Below are 22,236 nucleotides of genomic sequence, written 5' to 3'. Positions count from 1 at the left end.
ATCTACTCGCTACGTAATTACAAAGACAAAAACCTATAACTATAGCAACTTGTAATGGCTTGATGTCACTATATACTCTTGTTTTCAAGTAATTAAAAACTACAAATGAAAAATGAAAAACTATTGATCTTGAATGAATGCATTGAAATGAATTCAAAGCTATACAGATAGCAATAATCCAATGTAAGTAATATTATTTTCTCAAAAAAATTATTTGATTATTCTTGAACTAAATTTTTTAAGCAATTATTAGGATCTATTTAAAATTGTAATAACAGTAATGGTTTAAAATGTTTTTCATTAAAAATATATAAAAATAATATTTTTTATTTTTTAAATTATTTTTAAAATCAATATCTTAAAATGATATAAAAATAATTATTATTTTAAAAATTTTAAAAAATATAATTTTAACCATGTTTCTAAACATGTCGCTATTATTCATACTTACTAGACTTTCATTCAGTCATGAGCATATCCTTAACCCTTCTAGCTGATTTACTCTGTAGGTGTTTCAATTGTTAAAGTTCAGCTCTTAACACTTTCCAACTCATAGCAGCTTAAGAAAAAATAAAAAATAAAATCAAAGAGTTTTTAACAACTCCATCAATTTTTATACCAACTTTCTTTATTGTGACTGTTAAGGTTCTTGTATTGGAATCGATCACTTGCAGAGCAAATCCATTTCCGTCCGAGGAGAGCTGCCATCATAAATAACAGTTGAAACTTTAAAACCAAAATTATGTTAGAAATAATTAAGTTCAAGATTCAATTACTAACAACTAACAACACTAGAGTATTTTCTTTTTCAATTCTTTTAACAATAAAAAGGAGCTTGATAAATTAACCAGCAGTTACTGCCCTACAGATTTCAAGCCACTGAGATCATGACACGTTAGCAAACTTCATAGCCTTGGTAACCGTGCTGCTGCTGCCGCCTCACCGTCATCTCTTTCTGTCTTCGGAGCTCCAAAACTTTACGGTGCGAATTCGAATGCCGGGTCAAGACAAAAGTCGGACTCGCTGCGGGTCGGTATTCTGGAACAAGTCGACCCGACTTATACCTGACTCCACAGGCATTGCATAGCGTTTTTGGACCCAGCGGACCCGTCCTCCACTGAGGAGTCTTCTCCGACGCGCAGTGCGTGCACCTCCGCACTGTCCCCTCCTCCGCCGGAGAATGCGGCTCTCCGTTGTTTTCCTTCTTCAATCTCGATTTGCTGGTCACCGCAGTTTCGAGCTCCGGCGAGGAGGAAGTCGCAGTGGTGTTGGCTCGTGAGCGTTTGCTGCGAGATTTGTTGCAAAACGACGTGTCGGTGGGGATATTAATGATGCTCGGAAAGTCGGAGAACGAGTCCTCCACGAATTGCGATAGCCACTCTAGCTCTGCCACGTCATCGGTCTGCGCAAAAAAAAAAAAAAACAGAGATAATTATAAAGACATTTCAGTAAAATTATACTGTTACACAAGTTTAATAAAAAAAGGGACGAGGAGTGGCCTACTGGGACAGAGAGATGGTCAGTGAAGTCAGTGGAGAGAGAAGAAGGATTATTAATATAGGTGGAGGAGGGGAAGTGGTGGTGATGAATGGAGGAGGTTTCGGGTGGAGGAAGGTGGTGGTGGTCGATGGAGGAGGAGGGTGAGGAGAGGAGGTCGTCATTAGAGAAGTCTAAGAGGTCGTCATTAGAGAAGTCTAAAAGGTCATCAATGTGGAAATAATCAGGTGCAGTGGTGGTAGACAATCCTCCATGTACATCCATTTTTGGTGTTTCTATTTACGCGGGCTTAATTTTCTCTCCCTCTAGCTCTTTCCTTTCGGAGAAGAAAGACAGGCGAGGAAGAGAGAAACCCAGAAGAGAGATTAGCCAGAGAAAACTGAAGATGGTCTGCTCTCTCTCTCTCTCTCTCTCTGTGAGGGGTGCAAGATGGCAGAGAGAGTGGAGGAATTTTAAAGGGTGAGGTAAGAGTGGAGTTTTTCATGCAACGATGGACACATGGATACACATGCTGGCTTGACTAATGTGAAGGTACGGAGGTTAATGCATTTATGCTGCCTAGAGGCAGGCTTTTTAATTATTTTAGTTCATGAGCTGACTTGGTTATGGTGTCATGCCAGTTATGGGTGGCATTAGTTTCTGTGATTATATAATTAATTAGTTACTTAAATATAAGCACTGAAAACAATGGTTGCTGATTGGCTATAAGTAGTGCTGCCATTGAGGGTTAGGCTGTAGTTTTTGCTCAAAATATGGTGGCATGTACATTTTTAACTGCGAATGCCAGTCTATGAGCTGACTTAATTATGGTTTAGTGGTGTTTTCGAGTGAATTTTTATGCAGGATTAAAATATACAATAGCATTGTAGGTGATATTTTATTTTATTATAAGCTTAAATAATACTATTTAATGGAGTGGTATTGCCATCACCTTGCTGGAGATTAGAGGGTTCATGAAAATTTTAATGTCCGCTTGTGTTAGTATTAAATAAACATATTGGAGCAAACATGAAACGCATCGTTTTAATCACATTGAATGCCTACCCTCTCCCGTTTAAAAGGATACGTATCAATTGAGAAAGGGGAAATGGATCTAAGTGCACCTACAAGAAGTGTCCAAGAAAATAAAGAAACTAGCGAGTTCTTTTCGTTTTTATATTGTGATGTAGAATATTTTTTCAAAAATAGTTTTTATTTAAAAATATATTAAATTAATTTATTTTAATATTTAATATTAATACATCAAAATTATTATTAAATACTAAAATAGGTTTTTTTTTTTTTTTAAAAGGATAAGATCACCAAATCAGTTCTCGATTCACACCCGAGCCTTGAATTGAACGAGCATCAAATTATATCATATGAAAAATGGTGGAAATAGATAAACTCTCGGCCCCCTTTACGAGGTACGCAGGCATTAAAACTTTATCATGGCAGTTATATATTTTCTGCGTCCACTCCATCTACCTTGTTGCTTATCTTATTATTAATCACCCGTTATTCATATACCTTTCTTGCGTCGGCAATAGAATTTACGAGGCCATATCTAGTACAAGAACGTACGTATGTGTAATTTTACTTCACATTTACTGTCGTCGACGGTAACAAGTTATTTTATAATTGGGGTTGTTTGCAAACGTGGTTTAACCGTTTTTTTTAATTTTTAATTAATTTTTTTATTGTTAGTAAATAGTCCTAATGTGCTGTTTGAAAGATGAATTTTAAAAATAAAAAAAATATAGTTTTAATGTATTTTTAAATAAAAAATATTTTAAAAAATAAATCTTACTCACCCTTAATAATTAATCTCCTTTCTTCTAAAAAGCAAATACAATTTAATTAAAAATCATTCGCTACTAACCACTGCATGATCATAGATATATAATCTGCAACAACTAATTAAGCAAAAAACCTCAGAACCATCCTCTTTTTTGAAGCAATGTCTCGTGAACAATCTCAGGAATTTGAAGTCTGCAACAAATGTTGGACATTGCAGCAACATGCATTGCGTTCTCCATGTTATGTTAACGATTATGTTACACTCCTCCTGCATAAATTCGACTACATTTTCAGTGCTCTCAAAAATCTGTCACTGCCCCAGAGTAGCAGAGTTGACTGGACTCACCAGATGAAACCCTAACGAAGGAAACCCTGCCTGCGCTTCGAATTGAATAGGAGCTCCTAACGAAGCAAACGAGCCTGTTTCCATTGCCGTTACGTTCAGCTTTATGGATGCCTACGCCGTCATGCCAGTCCTGTCTTTCCCAACTACGTACATTTTCATCAAAATAGTTTGACCGGTGCTCCCTTTTGATCTTTATATTCCAGTCTCGATCCTTGTCTTCCGTTGGCCCCAGCTGGTTCTTTAAAAGGAGGATCCACTTTTTAAATCATGTTTTGAGTTTTCCTTGAGCTACTAGTTTTCGGATAGAATTACATGAGTGGGGAGCTAGCTACGAGGCAAACCAATGTGGATTTCATCTATACCAGAGAAGTTTAGCTCCTAAATATTTATTCATTAGAAAATGGAGAAAAAGAAAGGATAATAAGTGTTTTTTTTTTTATATACTACATCGCTAATCAAATATTTAGTTATAAAATTTTTTACTAGCCTTATGGTTTTTGTTAGTTTCAAGATTTTTTTTGTTATTTTTTAAACCAGTTAATTGATTAAAACAAAAATAATACAGTTTGATCACGTCGCTCGCTTTTCAGAAACGTAATATTATAAAACAATTTTATTTCACAGAAATTTTTTACTTCTATATTAATTCACCAATATTTTTAATTTTATATGCTAATTGCTAAATTTATCGAACTAGAATCAATATCCTTACAACTGCAACCAGCTAGCACTGTCTTTGTCTAGAATTTGAAGTGGGGGTGATGTGTTATGAGAATTGTTCGATTTTGAAATTGTTGACTTCTTTGAATGACTTTGGTATTCTAGTTAGTATAAAAAAATAAAAGTGCATACGTGTAAGAATAAATTACATATGCGCAGTATCAGCACTAATCCAGCCTTGCCATGAGCAAGATTATTGATTGGCACTCAACTTAAAGATTATTTCTCGAGTTCTATCGAGTCCCTCGAGCTTAGGTTTCGATAACATACCGAGTGTTCGTCTGTCTGCATGTAGATGCTAGAAGACTTTGCAGCTAACTTTGGATTTGTTTTAGAGCTCAGACATGCACGCGAGTCAGTCTTGTCCCCTTCCAAGCAGAAGTGATCGCAGAAATTTTTTGCAATTTGTTACATGATGGCAATAAAACAACGACATGCACAATTCTTTCAACTCTAATTTGAAACAAAATAAAATAAAATTGTAGTTTCAGCTGCTTTCTCGTTTCTTAATTTGGCATAGAACCTGACATTGATATAGATTTGAGCTCCTTGCATGGATTCTTTCTTCCTTTCTTAATCTCCACACAAAATTTGCTAGCCCCATTTCCTACGACTAATGCTTGGCTGCCTCCATGGAACCTTAATTTTGAGTTTTCAATATCAAGCAAGTGATTCCTTGAATTTTTTTTTTTTTTGACGATAATGCAAGCCCACTTTAAAATAATCAAGAGACAATCTAGCCCTGAATTACAACTCTTCTTGCATAAATTGTCTCTTTGTCTATTAGCGCTGCCACACAGAACCAGTAGTTCGAGATCCATGCTTATCGTATAGAAAAAGTCAGAATAAGAAATACTTAACAAGGTTTTGGCATTGATGGGAGAAGACCTTGAATCACGTGACATGATAAGGTGCGTTGATCCCACAGCGAAGGCAAATGCACGTGGATGATCATGTGCCTCTGTATATAATATAAATTCATCATGGTTTTATATAAGGCAATCCCTAACTTGTAATCTGACAATGTCGAGTGTGATAGATAAATCAATAATTTATCTTTAATTTACATAATAAATATAATTACTATTAAACTTTACTTAACATGTCAATCCTAAAATAAAATCAACTCGAAATTAGTTTAGTTTAACTCGATTAATTGATATGTTAATTTATAATCCAGTTTAATCTTAGATTGACAATTAAAAAAGAATATTTATCATTCAAAATTAACCAACTAGAATCATTAGCTCGATCTTGCCTTGAATCAATGATTGAGGTAAATAAATTCAGGTAAATATAATGTGAATATCATTCTAGCTTGAATTTTATGAACATTGCAAGTGTATTCTCACTTCACAAATGCATCTATTTTCAAATATTGGCCATAATGGATTACAGGTTAGTAAACATCATACAATGGCAAATTATAAACAATAGGTCTGTTACAAGGAATCAGTTCTTAATTTCTTGATTAATTTTCTGCAATGCAAATACAAAGCTACGTCATGATGTATTTTCAAATACCGATGGCAACCGTTCTAAAAAAAAACATGGAAAACAACGAATTTAGTGCATAAAATCTTTTACATGTAGCATAACACAGCAATTTATAACAACGCAGTGGAGAATTTTTCAATTATGTATCTTATTCGAAATTAGCTGTCCAGATCCCAAAGGAAAATTGCTGCAAGAAAGGGACACCATGTGTGGCTTCACTTGTAGTATATTGATGAACTCACATGAACCATGTTCAATGGTTTTGTCGGTGGATATGGGCCGTGACTTCCTTAAATAAAATATAGGAAGCATGATACATAAACTTCATTCGAAAACAACTTTTTTTTTTAAAAAAGATCATTGATGATTTGATTCCTCAAGTTGCTACTTATTAGATCATCCAGATCAATTGTTTTTATTAAAATAATGTTATTTTCTCCTCTTTTTTTTTTACTTGATGCTACCCAATTGAGTTTATCATGTCAAATAGGTTATTATCAACTGAATTTTAATGGATAAATATCTCATCTAATTTAATTAAACATGTAGCTAGGATTAAACTCCGGATTAAAGATCAACCTATCCCTCCAAATTACATTTAAAATTTCTTTTCAACGAACGAATGATTCCCTTGACAGAAACGTGATCAGATGGTAATATTTTGTGCTAACGAACAGCTGGACACGAGAATCTAGCGACTATCATAATCACCTTTATTTGGTGCTGGGGTTCTTAGTTCAAATAAAAGAAAGTGCTGCTGGTAAGTGTCAGTAATTTAACAGGGGTGGTCACGTGAATCAGCGAATTAAGTAGCAAAACAACGCACGTGGAGGCCTTTATTATTTAGACGAGATGGATTCTAAATGATAATGCCGCGCGCATGGGTCGGTTCTTTCAGTATTACTTGCCGATCCTTTATGTGAACATTGGTCAGGCCAGTCGTAAGGACGCTTATTCAAAATCAACATCACACATTTCACTCCACTGGCAAGCCTTGCACAGGTCTTGAGATTTATGATAAAAATATGGGCCGGAGACCATGTGAACTTGTCTTGATCAAGAGACTGTTCAAGGCTTCAACATCACATTTCAGTCAAGCTGTGGTGACGAAGAGCAGAAGAGGCATGGTGATTGCCAGTGAAAACAATGAAAGGGGTAAAGAGGCGACCAAAAACAGTTTTGCAGAGGATATGCAGACTCTAAAAATACAATATGCATATTCTAATAGTTGTTGGAAGACCTGCTCAAGGCTTTCTTTTCTTTACTTCTTTTTGCAGACAACAAATCGTCAAGATGCACGAAGTCAGAGACAAGGTAAAAGAGCTCCAGCTATCATAAGCCACGATCATCAGTCAACAGACTCAACACCTTTCAAATACAGAACAGGTTCCAGGGTCCAAAGGACCTTCGGCTACATCTAAGCCTATAGCACTGCAGTTTCAGAGTAAGAGTAGAGACTAGGTTGCCACAAAACCAGCACAAATAAATTCAAGGGCGATAACAAGGAACCAAATGCAAACAGATCCCTTTCAGTGCCATGCCAATTACAAACAACACAGAACCCATCGCCCACAACCCCCTTATCCTCTCTCCATAGACAGGAAAATTTTAAGAAAATGAAGAAAACCGAGAAAAATGATATGTGGATCTTCAACTAGACTGTCCCTATTGCTCATCATTCTGACTCTCATCTTTGACAAGCTTGATCATGTCATCGATCCGAAGAATAGTTATGGCTGCTTCAGTGGCAAACTAGCAAACAAGAGAAAACCATTAGAATTTTGTGGTGTAGCTTAATGGCAAGACTTCACTTTCAACATATTACTTGCATTTCCACAATTTTTACCTGAATTATCTTCACTTTGCTCATGGCAGGCTCAATTACTCCAGCCTCTAAGTTGTTGCGAACAGTCCCCTTTAAAAGATCTAGGCCCATGCTGCAAAAATGCCATAAAGATTCAGCAAGCAAGCACCCCAAAACTATAAAAAAAGAAAAGGTGAAACCAAGAGAAAATAAAACAAAAATCTAACTTTTCTATGGATTTCTTTCTCCATTAATGGAAGAGGACATCATATGCAATTACCTAAGCTAACAATAACGCGATTGAAGATCTAAATTTAACCCCTGACCCATCCCCTCTCCGTGCTGAGGATACTGCTCTCAATATTCTCACACTAGAACTTTGCTAGAAAACAGAAAATATATCTGATCGAATAAAACTAAGAGAACCTGGACAACTGCTTTTTATCAGCCTTTGTTTGAGCTGTGTGGTGGTAAGCGCGTAGCTTAGCAACTAACTCGGTGGCATCCTTAGCAGCATTGACAGCAAGCACCTGTACTAACACAAGTCAGCATTTCTACAGAAAAAGTTCCACATTGGAGGCGTTAGGAAATTGATTTTCATATAGTAGCGATAATCGATGCCAGACCTTTGGTATAATTAATAAAGATTCAGCAAACTCAGCAATTGCCAACTGTTCTCGTGATCCCAGAGTTGTAGCAAGGTACTCCAAATACACAGATAAGGCAGACTCAACTGCCCCTCCTCCTGCTACTACCTGCAATGGCAATGCCAGGGCAAGGCTTTCATTTTTCAAGCGCCTAGCGTTTATGATTCCTAAGCAGAATTCAAAGATGGGATTAGAAAGAATCCAAATTTACCGTATTAGATTCAAGTGTCCTCTTGACAATAGATAAGGCATCATGAAGTGCCCTCTCCATCTCATCAAGCATATAATCGTTTGCACCTCGGAGAACCAAGGAGACCTAGGTAAAAATAATAAACCAATAAATCAGACAGCTTGTTAAAGAGGATCATGTTTTCCATTTTCCGTGTACAACCATTCTATATTAATCAGAGCTCCAAGGATTTAGTATTGGCCATGCATAAATACTTGTTCAAGTTCATAAGGCTTAAGTGGAATCACATACTGCACTTGTATTTTTTGTCCCCTTAATCATAATGACATCATCATCAGCAATTCGCTCCTCTACAACTTCATCAGCATATCCCAGAAATGATGGCTCAAATGTTTCCTCCCCTTCCATATCAGCAAATGTTGAAACCTATGGACCAACCAGAGAGAGCACAGGGTCAACAAGATAATACTGGTATTAAACAGCATACTCGGAGTGGCTGAATGATCTTTCTTTGAAGGACAAACAGCCAAAAACTATATATGTAAGATATTGACTGGAATGATTATTGAAAGAGCAGAAGAACATACCAATGTCGCACCAGTTGCCTTGGCGACATGGCGCATATCCTCCTTCCGAACACGTCTCACAGCAATAGCCCCAGCCTCCACAAAATACTGAAATGAATAGTGAAATTACATTAACAAACAAAAAGGTAAATAATTACCAGATCGGAGTAGCACATAGATTTACAAGCATATAAATTTTGGCAGTGAATATCAGCTGAGCCCATTATGGGCAAATTAATCTATCAGACAACATACAGCTCCCAGAAACTTGCCAAAATCAGAATAAAGTAAAGCACAACACGGTGATTACACAACAGTTGTAACAATGCTGACAGCATTGGGAAGCACAATTCATAAATGCTTACCTTAAGGGCCATGTCATCAATTCCTTTTGTAGTTAATACAACATTTGCTCCAGCTTTCAAGAGTTTCTCAATGCGTTCCTTTGTCATATCAGCTTCTCTGTGAAGAAAAGGGTAACATCAAGTCCATGTTAATACAAAAATAAACAAATCAATACATGACATGATCATTATCACTATTATTTTGATTGCCAACAGCAAACAGCAGGGTTAAAAAATGAATTACACAACTCCATAGATCAATTACCAAAGCAAACTGGATATTGTAGTACATCTATTAACAAAGCAACTGAAGTCTATAATCTAATTACCTTTGACGAATTTTATCAAGCTCCCTAGGATCAGTGACCAAGACTTGTACACCCAATTGCATCTTTGTCTTCTGAAGATTGAAGTCAAGGCACGCAACTCTTGCAGGTGCGACTTTCATAAGCATTCCTTGAGCAGCACGGCCAGAATTGAGAGCATATCCATTCAAAAGGTAGCTATCCTTCACACTCTTGCCGTGAGCTTTCAAAATATTGATGCCCTAAGAAATCAAAACAAGCAACTGGACATTACAACCATCACTAAGCAATGCAGATTGGCCAGAAACATCTTAGTGGGATGAACATAAAAATCAACCGGTTTCATAAAACAATGTACAAACAGGAAGCTCAATGTAAAGATTATCAATATCACATATTTTCTGCATACATTATAAGAGCCAGTTACAAGATATAAAGAGTCCTGCACAACCAACTTATAGTACAATAAAAACTACTGACCTTGATGGGGTATCTGACTTCCCCTCTTACATTGGTCATCTTTATTGATTGTACAGCGTCAACAACCTATAAGAAAATGCAATTTATATACATGTCAATGTAAAGACATTAATTTGCCAGGCCTTTTATCTTGTCTAAGCCAGCATAACATTGAAAACAAAGTGTTCTGTCAGTTGTTCTTTCCAGAAAGTACTATACAAAGCAAGGCCAAAACTACAAAACATCTATGAGCAGGCATTTCAAAATCAACCATGCACAACTAGACAAATTAAGTTGCAAGGAAATTTAACATAATAACAAGTGGGAGTTGTTTTCACATGCTTCCACCCAAAAACAAGAGAAAAAGTAAGAAAACAATTGCTAAAGGAAGGACTAGCAAACAAAAAAGACACTGGCTGCAGTAAAATCCAATGTTTTATGGAGCTATCAAATGCTGCAAACTAGAGACATTAGTCTGACAGAAGACAGCAAAGTACAACAGCCAAAGTAGGAAAGTAGGTGTCAACAAAAACACATTAGCTGCAACAGAAGGTCTCCAATTAACTTTTAACCCAGAGTGTTAATCCATGCTAAGGCACTATGGATTTTGGACATACAAAAGCCCAGCACATCCAACTGGTTTCGGGCAGATGAAACCATACAACTCTTTAATATAGAATATAAATTCATTAACAAGTATCAGTTTAGACCAACTGTATAATTCTCGGGAGAGCTAAAAAAATCAAGCATACCAAATTAGCAAAGAAGTCACTGTCACCGCCTATCAGCTTTGAGGACATACTTGTCTTGGCACAGTTTACCAGAGAGTCTTTTCCAAGCTTTTCAACCTGATAAAATCACAGAACCATGTAATTACGAACATGACATAGTGGACAGATTGCCAGTGCATGCTGTACCAGTTGGAATATAATGCATCAAATTCCATAACCAACAAGTGAAAAAATAATTGCAGAAATTCTATTCAATGTTCACATGTTAAGAATGAACAGTGTTTCATCTATTCCATATTGTGTGGTAAGTGTAACACAGCTTATATTGCTGATGCATCAATATTCAAATCAACACTATTTGTGCAATTCTCACTACTCTTTAGTTAAAAAAAATAACAATATTGAAGGGAAAGCATTACCTTCACTGCCAATTTTTCTTCAACATATTTGCATGCTTCCCTCATAGCAAGCTGTCCAGATTAGATACAAAAAAATACAGGTGCAATGTCAGTAATAGACACAAGTAGAGATAAGATATAGTAGCTTTTGGTGTTTGCACAAATAGATACACTTTAAGAATGCTATTCATGCCGGAAAACAATCACTTACTCTATATCCACTGATTATAGAAGTAGGGTGAATCCCATTCCTCACTAGATCATTTGCTCTCTGCAAAAGAATATCATCCAATCATATACTTCAACAACATCATCCTTTTACATTATAACACCCAGGAATAACTTCATTGGAAAAAAAATGAAAGGGTCTGCTAGCTGCAATTACCTTAAGCAACTCTGAAGCTACAATAACAACTGAAGTTGTCCCATCTCCAACTTCTCGGTCTTGAAGCTCAGCCAACTCCACAAGCACCTGTAAAGCTCACAATTGTAAATGTTAAACATGATAAGGGTCATTAAACAGAGCAGTAACTTCATACACGTTAAGATATAAAAAAAGAGCAGAATGTGGACTATATCCATCCACCTTAGCAGCCGGGTGCTCTACTTCTAACATCTTAAGAATAGTCGCACCATCATTGGTAATCGTTACATCTCCAATATCATCCACCAGCATCTGCAATGGCCCAATCATAAAAAATTAAAACACCAAATAAGTATTCCATCCCCTAAAAACTGTATAGAATAAAAACACAACAGCAAATTTATTCATTGGTGCAACTTTTTCCAGTGACTTCAACAGCTTATTTATTTCATAAAATTGGAGGGTTATTTTTTACAGCTCACTTCAAAGAAGTTGAATAGCATCCATCAGCAATGAATAAATGCAGGGAAGATGAGAAAACTTTATTTTACATAAAACTAAAAATTGTTAGAAATGCTGTTGTAAATTTAGACTAAAAATAATCTATTTTATATACTTCTCTGCCGAATTCGATGTCAGTTTCAATTTCAATAATAGAAAAACAAACAAATTATATTTTTAGGTTTACAAAAATAGCAGCAGAGGCAACAGCAGAAGTGAAAAGCCAAAAACACAATAAAGTAATAGAAATGAAGAGGAATGCGATCATACCTTGTCGAGCCCAACAGGGCCGAGGGAGGATTTAACAATATTGGCGACTGCTTGACAAGCCATCACTGTCAATCGCCAAAAAAATGAAAAATCGTCAGTGGAGTGGAGTTTAGTGACGAATAATATAGTGGTAGTTAGCTAAAAAGAGAGAGAGAGTACCGTTTTGAGTGCGAACGTCCTGGCCGGACTGTCTATCGCCGAGTATATCAAGTGTCTGGGCGGCGATTGACATATTTGTGGAAAAAATGAAACCCTAGATCGGATCTGTTAGTGAGTAGGGAAAAGAGAAAGTGTGTGGTGTGATTTTTAGCAAGTGAAGAAGAAGCACGAAGTTCTCTTCTATAACTCTACTGGAAAGGAGGAGAAGAGACGGCTCTATAGAAAGGAGAGTGCGAACTTATTTTAAGAGTTTGCACGGTGTCGTTTTACAGTGAGCTGTCGAGTAGCGTTCGAAGTTTAAACCCTAAAATAAAAGGACGGAGGGGTTTCTCAGGACGGTTTCTTGAGCTTTTATTTAAAATCGTCCTTTTGAAATTCTTGGCTTCCCTCCAAGGCCCAAGCCCATTCATCCACGACAAGTGTGTCTATGCTTTTTTCTTTATAAAACAAATATTTCATTAAATATAAATAATAATTCTTCTTCCCTTTTATTTAAATAAATATAGAAATAGGTTGGTCATATTTCATTAAAAAATGGCTTTCCTTATTTTTTAGAACATAGATAATATCAATTTCATTATTTAATTTCAATCATGTCATTACGATTTTTTTTTTAATATTATTTCTTCAATTATTAAAATTTTATTTTAATCCACTTATTTTTTTTATAGATAATAATTATGGATATTTTGGAAATAAAGGAGTTATTTGCCGAAAGACGGGCTCTATTTCGAAAGGTTATTGTAAGGTGACTTGAATTTCATGAATGTCTGTGGGCCCTACTGGGTATGTTTGGGCCTGGAACCAGCTGATCCATTAATGGACAAAATATCGTTTTTTTCTGGTATGGATTCAACCGCCATTTTCACTTCATAGCGCTCAACGACTCAAGTCTAAACCACTCTCCCCTTGTAAGCTGTATCCCTTTCTCCATGGCCACATGTCATTGCCTCCTCCTCCCAGCTCCCTTCAAACCCACCTCCAAAATCACCTGCTCGTCAATCACAACACAGTCACAATCAGCCAAGCAAAACCTCCTTACTCTAATCTCCGATCAACACCGTGGCCTCAAAACCCAAAATGATCCCATTAAAAGATCCTCAATTATCCAAGCCATTGATGCAATGGCTGATCTAGGAAAAGATACAGTCACCACTGATGACTCACTTTCTGCCACTTGGCGGTTGCTTTGGACCACAGAGAAAGAGCAACTTTTTATCATAGAGAAAGCTCCATTGTTTGGTACTCAAGCTGGTGATGTTTTGCAGGTTATAGATGTTGAAAAAAGAACTCTCAATAATGTTATCACTTTTCCACCTGATGGGGTTTTCTTTGTACGCTCAAGTATCGAAGTTTCTTCCTCTCAAAGAGTGAATTTTAGGTACTCTAGCGTTAAAACTTAGTCTTTGTAACTGTTTCAATCTTGATTGATAATTATTTTCTTTTAATTTTGTTTTAGATTTACAAGTGCGGTTTTAAGAGGGAAGAATTGGGAGATACCGTTGCCTCCTTTCGGCCAGGGATGGTGAGTGTTCTCCAAAACTGGAATTCTTTTTACTACGTGAATATGAATATTAATGTGATGTTTTTTTTTTGTTAAGTGGTGTGTATTTGTTTTGTTCTGTAAAGGTTTGAATCGTTGTACATTGATGAGGAGATTAGAGTAGTGAAGGATATCAGGGGAGATTATTTAGTTGTTGACAAAGCTCCTTATGCTTGGAAAGAATGAAAGGTAAAAAAATGGGGTGATTTACTTCAATCTCACTGTCATTAGAATTGCGAATTGCTTTATCTCGTTGATTATTTCCGCAAACAAAACTTTTGTTTCAAGATGGGATTGCAAGCATCTCAGATTAATAAGGTTTTAATCCTCACAGTCCAGCTACTCGAACATTTTTTTGCTATCCAAATAGGCCACTGATTGTTGTGCTCGAATTATGTGGATAATAGAACTCTTAGCTTGTTCATGTTCTTGTCACTTGTTTTTTTCGAAAATCGAGTGTGCGCTCATTTGTCATTGAATTGTCATGAAAAAATTGTGCTTGGAGTGCTTTCTTTTTTCTTTTTTCGTAATTGTTGCGGTGGAATGCATAAATTCTGTGGTAATTTTACTCTTTATTCTCATACTGAATAAGTGATGTGATGTTTGGAAATGGCAATTTGTTGTCCTATTAGTGAAGGAGAGCTTGAACATATGTTACCTATAGAATTTGGAGTGAGTTGGGAAGTGGAATGTGCTATGGACTCAGCACATGTAAATTCAGGAGAAATTGAGAGAGATATCTTTGGTCTGTGACCTCAGAGTTGAAATAGCGAAGGAATAATATTTTGTAGACGACTGTTGGATGAATGGTAAAAGTTGTCTGGAATTCTTATTAGAGTTTGCTAAAAATGATTGGCAATAGATTTACTAAAAGGGGAAAAAAAAAAACAGAAGACTGGTTTCATCAATAGCCAGGAAGGAAAGAATGATGGTTTGTTTTACAGCTTTTCTCTCTCTTTATTTTCCCCTTAATTGTTTCAAGCAATTTTGTTTGTCCATGTCTTTCATTTACACTATCTGGTATGGATCTTACTGTCGAAGAGTTCTGAATCTTCTATTTTACCTTTTAGTGCTCCTGCTCACCAAAAGCTGGTATTACTTTCACCCCATGATCCTGAATCAGTGAACAATGGGGTGTGATGATAGGACCCTCCTGAAAATTTATCTCACGTTGAAATTATGCAATGGAAAAAACACATTCTCTAGGATGATCCTGCCATTTGACCATGCTTCTCCCCATTGCTGCTGTTGTCTCTCTCGAAGCTAGTCTGAAATTTAGAACCTACATTTAATTGCCATTCTGCAGTTTCTTTGTTACTGCTTGTGATGTATGTTTCTGCACTGCAATTTTGCCTGATGTTGCTTATTGATTAACCACAGTGATGTTTGAGATTGGTTGGAATTCAGGGGGATTTGAAAGTTACGATTTTCTAGTTGTATACGACAATTCATATCGGAAGAAGTAACATATCCTTTGGCTCTAAGGACTGAAGCTTTTAGAATGAAGAATTTTTATTTTCCTAATCATGTTTGTACCTAAACTTGATTTTTTTTAGTATGCATTGTGCACGATTTGTTTTCGATCCTTGGCTTTTATTATCAGATACCCATGTGTTAGCAATGTCTATATACTTTTAATGCTTAATACGATTAAATCGAATAGCATCCTATATTTTTTTATCACTGTGTTTCAGGTTATATCTTTCCCTTGCCCTGAAATTTAAAAGAAATTCCCTTAAAAATTGAAAATGCCGAATATTTTCAGGTTCTGATCTGAGTTGTGAAAGGATAATCATGGAAACTATTCAGTTGTGGAAAAGGCTTCTCATAATTGGACAGAGCTGTATTGTATTAATTTGGTAATTTACCACTTCCATGCTGCAGCTATTATCTCTATGAAACTATAAATGTTCTGACATGCATGTACACTCATTTACAAGGCTTGGTTGTTTTATGCCAGTGCTATAATACCTCTATTTAATGCCTTTCTGTTTTTACTATGCCATTTATTTCTTGTTTATGTGTTTGCAGTGAATGTTCTGGTTCTTTAAATTCCATCTCGCCTCCAGCACCTTCCAAACTTTCTGTCTGAAGATAGATGTAGATGGTTGAAATCAACTTTGGAGACTCCTTGTATCACAATTTCTCTCTCCACTATACTGTAATCTGATTCTAGAGCCCCTTCAGCCAATAGTCAAATCAAAGCAAGCCATGGATAATTTATTTGCCTTGGACTCTGTACCTGCAGATGCTTTATTCATTACTAGTATGAGTGCATCGTTTCTTTTTTTGTGTATCAGAAAAGCAGACATTATCTTGTAGGATCAGTCCAGGTTAAACTTGTTCATATTGGATCTTCTTTTCCATGCAGTCATAATTTCTTATGATGTGTGAATGAAGCGGAAGATGATGTCTCTATCTCTCTTGCTGGTACGTGTGCTTCTCTCCCATGTGACTCTGGTTGTTGCCATCTCATCTGATTCCTCGACAGTTAAGCTGAATTTCACAAGTAGTTTTGGGCAGTCTTTTCGAAGATAGTTTTATTTGTGTTTCAAGGCTATTCTTTCTGTTGACAAGATCATAACATTTCATTATTCTCAGCCTATTTTGTGTCCCACCACCCTTTTCTTCGGTCTAAAATGCGAGCCTCACTGCTCCATCGAGGAGGAGTTCTGGCTGTGATCTTCCTTCCAGGTTTAATTTCAAATCAATGCAAATTCTTGGTCTTTCCATCTAAATATTGAAAAACTATCAGGAATATGGATGCCCACATGTCCAAATAGGTACGACCACATGACAGTCCTTTCTGCTTATGGATTAGGTTGCTACATAGCTAGGAAACCATTGTCTCGTGAGCTGTTGCCAAGTGCTTAAGAATGATCATCTCTTTCAAGGGAAATTTAGATATATATTTTTCTCTCTCAAACCTTCTGCTTTTTTTCTTTTTTCTTTTCCTCTCGTTGAGTTGCTTGAATTAGTTGAAAGAAGGTTCCTGAGTCGGCTGTGAACAGAGTCACAGATTGGCACTGCTGTGCTTTAAAGGCACAGTTCCAAAACTTGATGCAGCAGTACTCTTAAGCAGTTGACCACAGGTAGCTCTTCGGAGATGCATATACTAGGCCCTTGCTGCATTTAATCGCTGTGTCGTTTATCTTGTTTGATCTCAGATAAGTATTTAACTTTCTAGTTCCTAATCCTCTGAAAAAGCACCTTCATAAAGCTTGATGCAGTGAAAGGCTTTCTTTTCACGTGGCTGTTTTTGCTCTCTTTCGGGCTTTGATCGTTCTCCTTGTGCTGGATTCTCTGTTTATATCCATGAAGTGCTTTCCTATTGAACTTATCCGCATGTACTATCTTTTGCTTTTCGTACCCTTTTATGATTTCTTCACCTCACCTTCTATAATGGGAGCAAATTCCTATCGATGAAGTTGTAAATGTACGAAAGCTGGAGTTACTTATGTCCAACCAGAGACCAATCACACAAAACCCAAAGGTAGAACTTGAATGATAGTTGTCTAACCATGTTTTTTTTTTTTGAAATATTTGATTTTTTTTTTTAATGTTTTTGAATTATTTTTACATATTGATATCAAAAATGAATTTTTAAAAAATTAAAAAAAATATTATTTTAATATATTTTAAAAACTCAGTTTAATTAATTTTTTTTTTATTTAAACTAAATTAGACTAACCTATGCCCACTCCTGCAATTATGGATAGCTGGTTAATCGTGGCATGGTTGTAGTACCATGCCTGGTCAAATCTTGATGGATTCGAATAAACTTGGAATCTAAGCATATTTTGAGCATGTCGACTCTCAACGAAAAAATAAAAAGTTTACATTGATTAGAGAATAATTAGTTATTAGTTACATCCTGGATTTTATCTTGAAAAAAAAAAAAAAGAACACAAAGAGAAAAAAATATAAAATTTATAACCCATAAAAAATAATAAAAATATTTTTTTTCTTATAATTATATCTATTTTTTAAAAAATAACTAACAGATATGCATAAAATCACTCCCGGGAATCTTAAAATTTATATATGGACTCTCTAGAATTCCTTGCAGCTATAATTTGTGGATGCACTGCATTCTGTACGGAGAATCTGGATAGGCCCGAAGCTTTCACGAGGCCGAATCCAGTGGGCCCCGCCACTGATGTATGATTCACATGTAATGCGGGTAGTGGGCCCAGAATGCATGAAACATTTTAGTCAATTCTCCTGGTAGGTAGTGTGGACCCCATGAAGACATAAGAGCTTTATCAATAACTTTGCTCGGGTGGGGTCCCACCATAAGGGGTGCAGGGTATACTTGGAGGGTGTTGGAGTACGGAATAAATCCCGGAAATGCGAAGCAAAGCGTCCGGCTGTTGGGCTTGTGGGCACATCCATGGCGAGTGATGAGGAAGGAAGGAAAAGTTGTAAATAGAATTTCTGGAAGGGAAGAGGCCAGCAGAGTGGTGGGTGGATGTGGACCTCAAAAAATATGTGTTTTTCTTTTAAAGGATTTTTTGTGGGGCTGACTTGTCTCTTAGCCTCATATATATGTCAGGCCCAAGGACTTAATAGCAGGAATGCACATCTGCCTCTAATAATTTATTTTTTTGTTGTGAAGTTACGTTCTGTCGACAAGTTTGAATTCAGCTGTTCGTTCTTATTTGGACTGCGTCAATAATATTTTATTATACTATTCAAAAAAAAAGTGGTTGAAATCATGTTTTTTTAAAAAAATATTATTTTAATATATTTTCAAGTGAAAAATATTTTAATATTTTCAAGTGAAAAATATTTTAAATCGTAGCTACTATCACATTCTCAAGCACCTTTTACGATCCACACTATTCGAATATTTTTTTTTAATTTAGAAATTTAATGTCAGATTAGAAATTTTAGAATAATTTTTTAGTGTTGTTATTAAATCAGATCTAGCAAATCAAAATTTAAAAACTTTATATCCTGTGTGTGCTTTGACAATTTTTTATTCTATAATACATTAAAAAAATATATTTATATTAACTCGAATTAATTTATTAAATTAGTGGGTTTAGTAACATTTATTTTATTTTAATTTTATGATAAAAATTGCACGCCTCATGATTTTTTAATAATTTTAAATCTTATTTTATTAAAATATAATATTCTTAGACATTTTTAAAAACTATAACAAAAAAAAAGAGCTTAAAAAGTGATCCACGTGGAAAAAAAGAATAAACATTGAAGAAAAAAATGAACAAATAAAATTTTTAAACAGAGAATGAAAAGAAAGAAAATTGGGTAAACATGGACACCAAGATTCAAACATACTTGGGGAGACGAACACATTTTGAAGTTTATCACTTTAACCGCTTGGATATATGAGCAATTACTGATTCACTCACGCCCTTCTTTTATTTAAACAAAACCATTTAAAACACACACACACACACACACACACACACACACACACACACACACACATCATATATCTACTTACATTTTGGCTATTACAAATTTTTTTCTTTCAAACCTCATTTTAAAACCCATTTTACCTACAAAAACCTAATAAACACTCTAAAAACATTAAAATAATCAATTTATAAACATAAAAAACTCTAAACATGGTTTAAAAATACAAAATCAAAATAGTTAAATCTTTCTATCTCAATTTTGATATTTTTTTAAGAAATTTTAAGGTTCAAAATAACCATTATTAAAACTTTTTTAATCAAATGAAACTGTATATTGATACCTAAACTAACTTTTTTAAGTGGTCGGAATCATTGAAAACCTATGGTTTACTTGCCACAATCCAATAACACTCTCTCAAATCCAAAGACTAAGAAAAAAAAAATATTAGATCAAAACTAAATTCACAAAAACTATAGGGACTTTCAAGGAAGAAAAAAGAAAGTAGGGCAACTAAAATAAACTTACCCCAAAAATTTTAGATTAACTATGAGATTTCTCCTAATGTTAAACTTTGGTCATCCTATTCTTAATTTTTTTCATCTTGAATAAATTTTCATTAATTGATTGTCAATTGGTGCATAGGAAGATGCAATTGAAAAGCAAACATCCAGTATGAAAAAAAATTGTTTGTGGAGCTACAATGAAATATGTTTTAGTATATTTTGTAATAGTTTTTTTTTTTCCATTTAAATTGTAATTGTTAGAATATTCTTAGCTTTAATAATAAAATAAAAAGACTATCTTTCATTGTGTGCAACTAAAAATACATCTCAATAAAAAAAATATTTACAATACTATACTCGATATTTTTAACTTGATTGAAAATAAATAGATATAAAATTTAAAAAGGTTGATCAGTTGCATGATGATTTTTCAAGAAGATTTTATTATAGTACCATGTTGACTTTAAGTTAAATTTTTATTAACATCAAATTAAGTTGACTAGGTTAATTCAATAAACTTAGATGATGGATTTTAGATGATGATGTATCTTAATTGGTGTTTTTTTCCTTAAAAAAATGGTAAATTGTTGCTATCAAACTATTGTCACACAGGCAGCTGTAAAATAGCATTTCTGGATTTCTGAACTTCCATTGATTTGTTCTTTTCAATCTGGCCTTATGGGGTCTTTATAAAAGTCATTTGATTTGTGCCATGATCATGACATTGTCTGTACCATAAGTCTGATTTTCAATTAAAAACCGAGACAGTTCCTTCCTTTCATTATTAACTTCAAGACCTGGGATTTTTTTAAAATAAAAAAAAAACCCTACTCCACGATTTTTCTTCATTGGAATTCATTTCTTTGATTTCGTCGATCATCATTTAATTCAAAGAATGGAAATATTATTCATGCATTAAAGTGCAGTACGTCCTTGTTAGACACTAAAGTTTTAAGGTAATGATTCATCATTTGAACAAGACAAAAAATCTGGGATATGGCTTTTCTGCTCAGGTTTGACTAATTGGTTGGAGATGAGATAATAACTAGTAAAATCACAGTTAAAATACTATTTCTGATAAAATGTGTAAAAATCTCTCCCTTCCATTTCTGTGAGCTGTCAATTGAGTTCATGAGTTCTGTTCCTAGTAAGAATGATAATCTTATTAAGTTAGCTATGATTGTTTGAGACCTATCTATACTGTATAAAAAAAATGGACCCGAGTTCTCAAGAAAAATAATAATAATAAAAAGAAACTTTCTTATGTGCTTTCTAGCATAGTTAAGATGATACTCCTGTGTCATAACCTGGTCCAAAGTAAAAGAACATCGTATTATTTTATTTTTAACTAAATGACCTGTTTTTTTTTTTAACATGAAACAAGTTAGTTAGGAAAAAAATACAACACTATTTTCTAGAAAAAAATTTATTTGAGTTGTTTTATGTTGATTTAGGTGATTTGAAATTGCTGGGGTTAACTGGTTTTTAAAAAAACTTGGTCTGGAACTCGTTAAACCAGGCCACCGGGATGACCTACGCGGGCTGGCTTCAGAACAGTGCTTTCTAGTAAACCATTAGTAGCATCTCGTTTGACACCTTCTGCCTCGTTTAGATGTCTGGAACGACATGAATCGTAACTTGAACGGTAGAGGGCTCTCTGAAGTTACAGATGTGATAAATATATGTGACCGGAGATAGGACAGCTGAGACAAGAGAGAGACATTTGTGGAATTCTGGTGCAGATCTTTGGTGGTCCCACTGATCCATGGCTATGGGGAGTGAAGGAGGATAGATTAAAGGAGTGGTGGGGTTTGTGTTTTTTCTTTAAGGACACCCTTGGCGTGGGGTTGCCGTGTTCTATTGTTTAGTACACATGCATGGTGTCCTTCTGCCGCGTGATTAATTGCCTTCATGTTAAGTTGCCAGCAAGTGCCTGTATTTTGAGGACATGGCGACCTCAAAACCTATTTCTATTTCATAGTCAATTAAACTTAGTGCCCCGAGCTAGTGCCTGTCTCCCTGCTCACATGGCTTCGATTCGATGGAGTCGTGCCCATCTAGCTAGCACTTCACTGATGGTATCTATGTCAAAATATATAATCCTATGTGCTCAGAAAAAAAAAAAAATTAACCTCGACCTCAACATAATAAAATATATAGTCCATAACCACAATTTTATGATCATCGATTAAGACTTAAGTTGCAGGGTGCCATTAAACAGT

The 22,236-nt window shown here is 35.2% G+C and overlaps 3 protein-coding genes across 7 annotated transcripts; 1 reads left to right on the top strand and 2 right to left on the bottom strand.

The window, feature by feature from the left end:
- Positions 1-591: 591 nt before the first annotated feature.
- LOC118041366 (GATA transcription factor 4) lies at positions 592-2,001 on the bottom strand. Its single transcript, XM_035048663.2, has 2 exons — positions 1,504-2,001; positions 592-1,402 (listed from the first exon to the last, which is right to left on the bottom strand). The coding sequence occupies exons 1-2, from the start codon at positions 1,759-1,761 to the stop codon at positions 896-898; spliced, it is 765 nt and encodes a 254-aa protein (XP_034904554.1). The 5' UTR covers positions 1,762-2,001; the 3' UTR covers positions 592-895.
- Positions 2,002-7,151: 5,150 nt separating this feature from the next.
- LOC118041367 (T-complex protein 1 subunit alpha) lies at positions 7,152-12,871 on the bottom strand. Its single transcript, XM_035048664.2, has 17 exons — positions 12,578-12,871; positions 12,419-12,483; positions 11,870-11,959; positions 11,669-11,755; positions 11,495-11,554; positions 11,305-11,355; positions 10,907-11,002; positions 10,176-10,241; positions 9,720-9,937; positions 9,412-9,508; positions 9,068-9,154; positions 8,772-8,906; positions 8,502-8,606; positions 8,270-8,398; positions 8,070-8,173; positions 7,686-7,776; positions 7,152-7,591 (listed from the first exon to the last, which is right to left on the bottom strand). Exons 1-17 carry the CDS (start codon positions 12,648-12,650, stop codon positions 7,505-7,507), a joined length of 1,641 nt encoding a protein of 546 aa, XP_034904555.1. The 5' UTR covers positions 12,651-12,871; the 3' UTR covers positions 7,152-7,504.
- Positions 12,872-13,424: 553 nt separating this feature from the next.
- Positions 13,425-16,540, top strand: LOC118041368 (probable plastid-lipid-associated protein 11, chloroplastic). 5 transcript variants are annotated; one of them, XR_004686308.2, is made up of 6 exons: positions 13,426-13,958; positions 14,037-14,102; positions 14,207-14,309; positions 15,886-15,979; positions 16,152-16,386; positions 16,492-16,540. XR_004686308.2 is itself a non-coding variant. In XM_035048666.2 (4 exons), the coding sequence occupies exons 1-3, from the start codon at positions 13,510-13,512 to the stop codon at positions 14,304-14,306; spliced, it is 615 nt and encodes a 204-aa protein (XP_034904557.1). In that variant the 5' UTR covers positions 13,425-13,509; the 3' UTR covers positions 14,307-14,309; positions 15,501-15,760. The 5 variants fall into 5 exon arrangements, 2 of the variants coding, with proteins under 2 accessions (XP_034904557.1, XP_034904556.1); XR_012167828.1 differs by having other exon boundaries at positions 13,425-13,958; positions 15,815-15,979; positions 16,152-16,540; XR_004686307.2 differs by having other exon boundaries at positions 16,152-16,540.
- Positions 16,541-22,236: the final 5,696 nt, after the last annotated feature.

This window comes from Populus alba, chromosome 14 (genome assembly GCF_005239225.2).
Source record: "Populus alba chromosome 14, ASM523922v2, whole genome shotgun sequence".
In the NCBI taxonomy this organism is placed as follows: domain Eukaryota; kingdom Viridiplantae; phylum Streptophyta; class Magnoliopsida; order Malpighiales; family Salicaceae; genus Populus; species Populus alba.
The sequence above is the reverse complement of the archived record's forward strand: the minus strand, read 5'-3'. Positions and strand labels throughout refer to the sequence as shown.

Coding starts and splice junctions, on each gene's coding strand:
- LOC118041366 (XM_035048663.2), bottom strand. CDS start 1,761: ATGGATGTACATGGAGGATTGTCTACCACCACTGCACCTGATTATTTC. Junction 1,403..1,503: donor CTGACCATCTCTCTGTCCCA/GTAGGCCACTCC, acceptor TTTTTTGCGCAG/ACCGATGACGTGGCAGAGCT.
- LOC118041367 (XM_035048664.2), bottom strand. CDS start 12,650: ATGTCAATCGCCGCCCAGACACTTGATATACTCGGCGATAGACAGTCC. Junction 11,756..11,869: donor TAGAGCACCCGGCTGCTAAG/GTGGATGGATAT, acceptor TGAGCTTTACAG/GTGCTTGTGGAGTTGGCTGA. Junction 10,242..10,906: donor GTGACTTCTTTGCTAATTTG/GTATGCTTGATT, acceptor ATTTTCTTATAG/GTTGTTGACGCTGTACAATC.
- LOC118041368 (XM_035048665.2), top strand. CDS start 13,510: ATGGCCACATGTCATTGCCTCCTCCTCCCAGCTCCCTTCAAACCCACC. Junction 13,959..14,036: donor TCTCAAAGAGTGAATTTTAG/GTACTCTAGCGT, acceptor ATTTTGTTTTAG/ATTTACAAGTGCGGTTTTAA. Junction 14,103..14,206: donor CCTCCTTTCGGCCAGGGATG/GTGAGTGTTCTC, acceptor TGTTCTGTAAAG/GTTTGAATCGTTGTACATTG.